Raw genomic sequence first — 9,603 nt, 5'->3', positions numbered from 1 at the left:
TTGCTGTGTTTTGGGAATTCCGTTGTCGGTCGTGTGTAGTAGTATATTATTTGCCGCTGCGAACAGTTGCTGCTACTGCGCTTTGGGTGACCTTGAACTTTAGGTGCATTATTCGTTATTCGGGCGTTTTTTGTTGGGCGTCATATAATAGCGTTGTTTTTCCGCTGCAGGCAATTGCTTCTATTGTGATTCGTCGTGGTAGATCGTTTTTGTTTTGATTGCCCAAAGGACCCAGTGCCTTGTGCTGCTGAGGTATTTTCGACGTCGCGAGTCGGTCGATTTTTTTACGTGTAAATTGGTGTTTCGATTACGGTTCTTTTGTTGGTTGTGTGTTTCGCTAGTGTTGTGTATTTTTGTAGTACTAGTGACGGCAATACCGAAAAATTTTCGGCATTATTTCGGGACCGGTCTTCGGGACTGAAGTATATTTTCGTTAGTTCGGGATTTCGGAGGATGTTTGAAATTTGGATTTTTTTGGGATATTCTAGTTTAAGGCATTTTAGGGCGTTCTAAGGTGTTTAAACTGCTTTTTGCGTGTTTTTGGACGCTGCAGCACCGTATATTGCACAAAATATAAAATTCTCCTCATGAAACACACTGCGCAAAGTTGCCTAATTGCCCAAATATGAAACTTGCGCGCATAGATGAGTACCCTTATTGTAATAAGCCTGTTCAAATTTTTATCGTATAAAGTTCTTTTGCTTTACGCGTTGCTTTCCGAGAAATATATATAACATTCAACNGACAAAAGGCGTCCTTTATTTTGAAAAAAATTATAAAGGACAGCGGGTTAAAATAAAGGACTGTAATTTTAAAATAATGGACGGATGGTCACCGTACCTATGCCTAACACCATCTACGAATATCAAAATGCATGTGCGGAGTTTAAATAATCGGAAGTAATAATCAATTGTAGCACATTACCTCTTACTATGCATATGCCTAAATGTATACAACCATTTGGCAAGCAAACACAGGGTGCTTCTAAGAAAAATAAAAATTTTATGCTGAAATACACATGCTAAGCCCTTCGAAATTTTGTTCTGGGATATGCGTTACAGCTTCGCAAATTTTACCCCTACCGAAACCAAAGATGTATACACATCAAAAACATAATCATGTTTAAAGTACATCCATCTTTTGTATTCATGTTTTAAATAAAGTTTATAAAAAAAAACTACAAATGAATGATGTAACTTTTTTTAGGTACAATCTGTCTCAGTTAGGTACATATATTTTATGATATTAGGTACAATCTGAAATTTCCATTTTTCATCCCTGGTGGTTAGTGCGTCCATTCCGTACTTTCAATTGGTACCGAGATGATTGCATTTCGGGGCGCTGATCTTCGCATTGATTTGATTCGTTGAGCTTTAGGGGCTCCGTGGAGATTGGACTGCATTATTGCGGGAGGTACCCACGTTAAACCCAAAACACAGTTTTTACTGAAAACAGCTGTGTGATATGTTCCGGCTAGACAATTGGTACAATAACAGTGTATGAATACCGCACGTAAGCGTTCCTCAGGTGCTTGGGAACGAAAACTAGAGCACAATCTGAGAGGATGCTTGTTGCCGCAAAGCCTGCCCGTCAATGGATACCGAATCGGTCCGGACTCGGCTCGTTTGCGCATTGCAGTGAAGCGGGTAATTTTCCTAAAATTACGATTTTCACCCCGCATCCTAATTAAAATGTGTCAAAAAAAAAGAATGTGATGGCGAGCAATATTGCATCTCTAATGTAGGCATCCAAAAATCTTTGCATTTGGTATTTTAACTTTCAATTTAAATACATAGTTGATCGCAACCAATTTACCGGAGTGAACATAACGTAATTACTCGTTTTAAATGTTGTCTGTGTCACCGTGGGTTATATATCAATGGTGGTTGTCGATCACTCGAGGTTTTCACCATCAAGCTTTGAGAATATTTGCCTTCCGAATAGCTCAAAAGCTTGTGCTCAATTTCAAATGGTTTGGCTTGCATACATACTGTGAGCAAGTTGGAGGCGTAATTTTGAATTTATTTAAGAGTTAATATTACTGAGCTGAGTGGCTAGGAGTTAGAAGTGCTTTATTTAATTTCTCGTTTAGTAATAAGACCAACTCTTAAACTTAACAATTTGAGTAATAAAGCAAAATAGTGCACATATGTAGGTAGTCACCCAATTACATTTGACAAAAAGTAGTACATGAACAAATAAAATGGACGGATTTGTAAGTATACAATTTTGAAAGTGCCCAGCGTCGCGGCGGTTCACGTTGGCGCGCCGCCCCGCGCCGCGTTCGACATCGCGCTCGCGCTCGCGTACCGCACCCCCTCCCCTCCTTTCGTAATTATGCACTAGTGGCATTATAACCTTTTAGAAAAAAGAAATATAATAAAATAACACTAGTTCACTTCTGAAACTGCTTTTCAATGTCCAAGTAATGGGAATTGTTGTGTATGGTGTTACTGCATGCTGCATGCATCCCTCCCATAGTGAAGTTTACCAGGCGCCACTGCTTTATTTGAAAATTTGCCTATAAAATGTGACTATAAGGCAGCCGAATATCAGAAAATAAAGCGAGAAAGCAGTTTTATTACTTCATCTGTTTATTGCGACATCGTTCCCAGTAAACATTTAAGGTTTTCCAGCAATGTTTTTAACATATTAAAAAGCATGCAGATAAAATTCATACAAAAGCGCTATGTCCAATATGCCAAGCAGTTATTAAAGACGATGCTTTCCCTATATTTTGTTAGACTTTTCATAAGTAAAAATATTTTGTGAATATTACTTTCTTCATATGAATTATATCACATTTTTTGTTTAATTCAAGGCCTATCAAACAGGTTTAGAGCATTTGAGCAAAAACAACATTTGCCTGTATTTTTTTGTTGCTTCTGGTATCGAAAGTGTCACAAACTGTTCTGATTTTTTTCTTCTACATCAAAGCGTACCATGTGAAATACAAAAAAAGAAAAAAAATTTAAATTGAAAAAATTAAAATTGTTGCAACTTTCTTTCTTAGTAAACTGGTTTGCTTCTCGAAGCATTGATCCATCCTGTGCCAGGCCCAGTAATCAGCGGTTGTGCTGCTGAGGTGGGCGAGCGTTCCAAAAGCTGCTATTCAATCGCTGGTTTTTTATGGAAAAAGGTTTCACATACAAATAGACTTTAACAATTTAAAATTTTTGTGAGAAGCAATTAAAAATATTTGACATTTGAAATCAGCTGCTATACTGATACTACCTGTTCAATGTGCCTTGGTTTAATTGTATTGTTGGAATAAACAAAGTTCTTTTTCCTTCTGTCAGTAAACTGTTTTTTTGTTTGTTTTTTTACAAATAGTATAAATAAGCAATGGAAAATAAGGCAAAATTTGTTTTATTTCCAACCTTTGTTGGAAATAAAGCAAAACTCAGATTTTGGTATTATTTCCCATTTAAAAGGGAAATAAAGCAAATTTTGCGTTATTGCCGATTGTGTTATGTCGTCGTAATACGTCGGCTCACCTGATCAGTGTGTAAAGTGCGCTGAGGGGGAGCGATTGGAATTTGTATCACGGCTGAAATATGTATAACTGATCTACATTCATATGTAGGCCACGTGACCAATGGCGTTTTAACTTTTGCATCAACATCATATTTTAAATTTATTATTTTTATAGGTAAAACTAAGTAATATTTACTAACTTTTCATACTCATGAAGTTAAAACAATACTGTTTAGACAAAACTATGTCAGAACTAAAAAAAAATGATAAGTGGAGACGCCCAAGAATTTTACAGTATTTTTGAGACGGTTAGACGAACTGCCAATTGGAAAAGAGCGCTGCTATATTTTCTCCACCCACAGCAAATTATGTCGGCCATTTTCATATCTGCTAGAGTTGCAAGACTATCGATGGTGGCACCATCGTTCCTAGAAAGAATTTTTTAACTGCCAATAAATTCATATTTATTTTTGTACTTATGTATGTACATTCAGAAACACATTCACATGTACACCTATGCCCAAAATATTAGAAACACGACATTTGACCAGTATTTACAATTTTTTTTCGTTAATTTTTTTGTATGCGGTTCATTAATTTTTTATAAATGTATAGCTCGTTTTATAACAAAGACCATATAAATCTGAATTTCAAACTATGTACGAAAATTTGAAAAATTTAAGAAAGCATCAAAATTTCAAACTTTTATAATCGGAATTTTTAGAATAACTTTTGGTATGCAGTTTTGTAGTCCATTATATTTTAGTATAACAAAGTGCAAGTTTGAAGTCGCTAAAAAATGGCGTAGATTTTTGATAATTTTTTTCTTTTCCTGGTGGTGTTGCGCACTTTCTCCCATATAAAACAGTTTCGAACATACTTTGTATGGAAGGAAATGCGTGACACTGTCAGCAAAAAAAAAATGCCAATATTCAAAGCCATTTTCAGCAGCTTCAAACTTGCACTTTATTATACTAATATAATAGACTATACCAAAAATTATTCTTAAAATTCTGATTATAAAAGTTTGAAATTTTGATGCTTTCTTGAATTTTTCAAGTTTTCGTACATAGTTTGAAATTTAGATTTATATGGTCTTTGTTATACAACGAGCTATGCATTTAAAAAAAACTATATACATATATATATATATACATATAAAAACTGGTAAAAATTTCGTGTTTCTAATATTTTAGGCATAGGTGTGTATAAACACTTAACAGAAAAGTTGAAAACAACGAACTTGTTTAACAATACGTATTTACGAGATCATCCATGAGTTTTTGTTTATAAAAAGGAGCATGCTTACATTTTTTTCCTTAAGTCTAGTATGCCTGTCGGATATTACGGCCCCAGCCTTGCTGAACATTCGTTCCGATTCGCTTGAAGTAGCTGGAATGCACAGGTACCTTAGTGCTAAAATTTGTAAATGTCGCATATCAGACGTTCTAGTCTGAAATAAAGACATATTGTTAATAACACATATAGACAATGCATTATCTGAAGTATTACCAACCTTCCAGAACTCCAATGGGTCTGAATTTAAAGGTTCATTGGGCTTTTCCGCATATTCACGTAAAGCGATAATAGAATCGGCTCTATTTGATTTGATTTTGCAGGAAAGTTTTTCTTTCATAAATTCGTAAATTTCAGGTACTTCCATACTTTTAGATGTTGACGGTTCCTGTATGTCGCCCCCCAATGTCGACACAGTAATTCTTTTCACCTCATCTAATTCATTTTCCAGTACAGCAAATGCTTGTGATACATTTTGAGCAGACCGAAAGCCTTCACTTTTAAACCTCGGGTCTAATAGGGTAGCCAGACTTGAAGCGCTTCTGTATTCGTAAATAAAAAGCCTCTGGTGAATTCTTTCGGCTAAGTACGTACATGTGTATAATCCCACAGCTGTTTTCAATTTGAATTTCGACTTCAACATCGTGCAAACTAAACCCCAGACTAGAGGAATTATATGCGTTGAATGGTCCCAATAATAAACACAAATCTTCAAGTTGCTCTACCTCGTCTGCTGTAAAAACCTGTGGTGCTTTTGGTGTGCTTAAAAGTACTGAAAAGATAGCATCTTTGATGACTAAAATTCGTTGCATCATAGCAAACGCGCTATTCGACCTTGTAGGCACTTCCTGAATAAGACTATACTGTTTTCCATCCCCCTGCTCCTTCCTTAATCTAGCATAAGCAATAGTGCTGCTTTTTAGGTAGGCCACTATACGTTTGCATTTTGTTAGAATTACTTTGACCTTTTCCGTCGACAAAGCATCTTGCACTACAAGATTGATGGAATGTGCAAACCTGGGTAAATTTTGTTTCTCAAGAAGTTCGCAAGCCTTAAGCATTGAAGCAGCGTTGTCTGTAACCACGTAGTTAACTTTTTCAAGTATATTCCATTTGTTTAGGCACTTACGCAGTGATTGTGAAATATTTTCAGCTGAGTGATTCAGTTCATTTGCAAGCTTCGATGTCCCTAAAACGGGAAAATTTTAGTAGACGGACGGCAAATTCTAGAAAAAGGGGGCGATGAGGGGGGTAGAATAGGTCCCCCTGATCTCAAAAATACCCCCCTTTTTTCTAGCAACCCTATAGTTCTTATATAATTTATTGTTAAAGTTTTCATATAAACGAAGAATATGATAGCAAAATAACATACAACTTGGTGCTACCAGTCTGGAATTTGGTATAATAAAAGCGGATTTTTAATTCGGAATTTTCACTTATTAGAATTCCCCTTTCTGTTTTGCGAAGAAAAGGAGCTGAACACCGTTTGCAGAGAACACCTTTCTGCGTAGGCGGCCTTCGGCCGCACTTAGGGATTATAACCCACAGGCAGTAGAATTCTCCCTTCTGTTTTGCGAGGAAAAGGAGCTGAGCACCGTTTGCAGAGAACACCTTTCTGCGTAGGCAGCCTTCGGCCGCACTTAGGGATTATAACCCTCAGGCAGTAGAATTCTCCTTTCTGTTTTGCGAAGAAAAGGAGCTGAACACCGTTTGCAGAGAACACCTTTCTGCGTAGGCGGCCTTCGGCCGCACTTAGGGATTATAACCCTCATTCAGTAGAATTCTCCTTTATGTTTTGCGAAGAAAAGGAGCTGAATACCTTTTGCAGAGAACACCTTTCTGCGTAAGCGGCCTTCGACCGAACTTAAAGCAAACAAATCGATCGGGACCAACACCGCCTACGTCATGGGCAATATTTTTGCACAGGGATTCGTGACCGGAAACCCTCATTGATAATAATACACGCCCAGAATAAAAGTAGCGGTAAATTTTCATTTTCTTTTGTATTGATTTCCCCTGTATTCCTTTTTAAACATTGCCTTCTTTGTATGATTTTGTACAATGTGGCAACACATGTTATGTGTCAGTTTGCAACCATGTGTTATTGTAAATATGGGTACCATTCAATGTAATTTACAAGTCGACAAAAGTTGAATTAAAGTGATTTATATACAAGATAAAATAAAATAAAAGTGTGTAAAGTACTAAGTACAGTGTTAAGTACATTTATATATATGAAAATATGTGACAAATGCACTTTTTGTTAAGGAAACCAAGTGGAACGACTTAAGAAATTTTAACAACAAATAACTTATAAACAATGATATTGTTTATATTTTTTAGTCATACATGTTTTAGAGGATACCTCCATTAACTTCCTGACCAAGTTTCATTTGTTAATTCCACCTTGTTTTCTTAAAACACAAGGTGCGGCTGACTACTAAAGCCCACCCCCCTAAAACAACCGATCGCAATTTAAATTCGCTGTCTACGAAATGGCACGTAACGGTGATTGAGCTTTCATTCGCCTTTGATGACCATCCATCGTAGTTATAGCACAGCTATCGATATTATTAAGGTTAGCTTGCAATTTTTTCTCCAAATCATCAAATATTTTCTGCAAATGAACATTTTGAATAGTAGGTCGGGATGGCAATTTATACCGTGGGTCCAGGCACTGCACGAACTCCCTAAACCCCTTGTCTTCGACTATACGAAACGGTTGTATATCCGAAGCAATCATTCTTGCGAGAGCTGAATCCAGATTTTGCTTTCATACTTGGAATTGGATTTTTTTGGAAATGACTCTTACAGCCAGTTTCACCAAACTATTTAAGTGGAAATTAACTTTAATTTAATTTTGTATTTAATTCTCATTTAAATAATTTTCAGTTTCAATAAACTATTTATTTAAGTGAGTAAAAAGTGGTTGTAAAACAGACTAGGACTAGCTTTCGCTTTCATTTGTACTGAGAGCTTTTGAAAGCTTTGGCACGCTGTGTTGTAAAAGCAGGGCTGGTATACAAGTAAGCAGCAGATGCACAATGATCAGGTGATTAAACGTGTAACACCTCTGAGTGTGGTTATTCTGATTTAACTTTTATCTAAGTGCAGAGCATAGGTCACTTAAATCAAAATTAAAATTGATTGGTGAAACCGAAAATTCGAAAATTAAAGTTCATTTCCACTTAAATAGTTTGGTGAAACTGGCTGTTATAGTGTGGGGTCAGACTTTGTGGGTTCAATAAGCAAAGGGTGCGACCGCTTAAGATGATCCAAGAGGTTCTTGTGTTTCCGCTCGTTTTGTACATTTTTTTACACGACAAACATTTGGCGTTCTTTTTGCCAGAGTGCAGCTTAATATGTTTCCAAACATTTGAATTGCCCTTTCGTCGCTTTTTCCCCAACAAGAATTTCTGTAAGTATTTTTAATAATATATTAAGGGTACTGGGCAAGCTGTGCAATTTAAAACCCTCGCAAATGAAATGTAAAATTTTTTATGGAAAGCCATTTGCACAAAAAGGCAAAGGGTGCAAATTTACGCAGTGTACTGTGCAATCCTCAATCAACTATTTTGTTTACTTTCATTTTGATTTGTGCTCAAGGCTTTTTCGTAGGACTTAAATATTTACTTAAATACATTTTAAATTAAGCATTGTCAAATAATTAAATGTCTGAAAGAGCACAAAATGTAAAATTCTCCTCATGATACACACTGCACAAAGTTGCCCAATTGCCCAAATATGAAACTTGCGCGCATAGATGAATACCCTTATTGTAATAAGCCTGTTCAAATTTTTATCGTATAAAGTTCTTTTGCTTTACGCGTTGCTTTCCGAGAAATATATATAACATTCAAAAGACATACCTTCTGAATTATCATCGTCAATATCCATTTTTAAACAAAACAGGAACCGCCAATTATTTAGTCTACAAATGTATAATTTAAACAATTTGTACATATCTACATAAATACAAAAAACTTGTAAAACTTACCAATAGCTGATGGTCTGAATTCACAATCTGAAATAGAAATGTGCAACATTTCTGCTGGAGTTGTAAAACTACCGATAGTGCATAAAACCATCGATAGTTTTTGATAGTTTTGAAAAAACTATCGGTTGTCTTCGATAGTCTCCAAAAAAATAAACTATCGATAGTTTTGCAACTCTAATATCTGCCCTCGAAGTAAGAATAAATATTCCAGAAGGACATGTGTGAGTTATGGGAGACTTACTGGCAAAACGCGTATGAGGAATGCCTGCACATTTTGTGTAAGTGAGTAAAATTTTCCTAATTTTAGTGGCATCTAATTAATTTATTTTTTAATGGAATTTTGCTTTTGGTTTTTTAGGTGAAATGTTGTAATGCTTTGTTACGATGAAAAATAGTTTGTTCATTGTTTTCAATATATAAATAATTAATTTATTTTTGAATGAAATGTCGCTTTTGGGTTTTTAGGTGAAATGTTGTAATGCTTTGTTACGATGAAAAATAGATTGTTCATTGTTTTCAATATATAAATATATTTATTCAATTAATTGTATGCCTATTCTCAAAAACACTAAAAACTGGATGCAGTTTGTTTCTTTTGGTTCTTTTTTTTAAATTAAAAATATTTTGTCTCAAAATCTATTCCATGCGATTTACAAACGTTCCAAGCATATATTTGTGCTATATTATCTTTTATATTCTCATAATTATTTGTCCTATTTCAAAACAAAAATGGTCTACGATCGTAGACCACGTGACCATCGAAGGGTTAAACAACGCTTTTTTGCAGTATGGAAGGAAGGCGAAATGAGTCTCTTGCTGGATAGTACGCTTCC

General features: G+C 35.5%; 1 protein-coding gene across 1 annotated transcript; it reads right to left on the bottom strand.

The window, feature by feature from the left end:
• Positions 1 to 4,693: 4,693 nt before the first annotated feature.
• Positions 4,694 to 8,670, bottom strand: LOC108373395 (zinc finger BED domain-containing protein 1-like). Its single transcript, XM_017629267.1, has 4 exons — positions 8,643 to 8,670; positions 5,368 to 5,962; positions 4,994 to 5,312; positions 4,694 to 4,930 (listed from the first exon to the last, which is right to left on the bottom strand). The coding sequence occupies exons 1-4, from the start codon at positions 8,668 to 8,670 to the stop codon at positions 4,739 to 4,741; spliced, it is 1,134 nt and encodes a 377-aa protein (XP_017484756.1). The 3' UTR covers positions 4,694 to 4,738.
• Between the last annotated feature and the right edge of the window lie 933 nt (positions 8,671 to 9,603).

Source organism: Rhagoletis zephyria, unplaced genomic scaffold (assembly GCF_001687245.7).
Source record: "Rhagoletis zephyria isolate East Lansing unplaced genomic scaffold, Rhagoletis_zephyria_1.1 Rzeph_scaffold_06656, whole genome shotgun sequence".
In the NCBI taxonomy this organism is placed as follows: domain Eukaryota; kingdom Metazoa; phylum Arthropoda; class Insecta; order Diptera; family Tephritidae; genus Rhagoletis; species Rhagoletis zephyria.
Note: the sequence above shows the minus strand (reverse complement) of the source record. Positions and strands in the feature narration are given on the sequence as shown.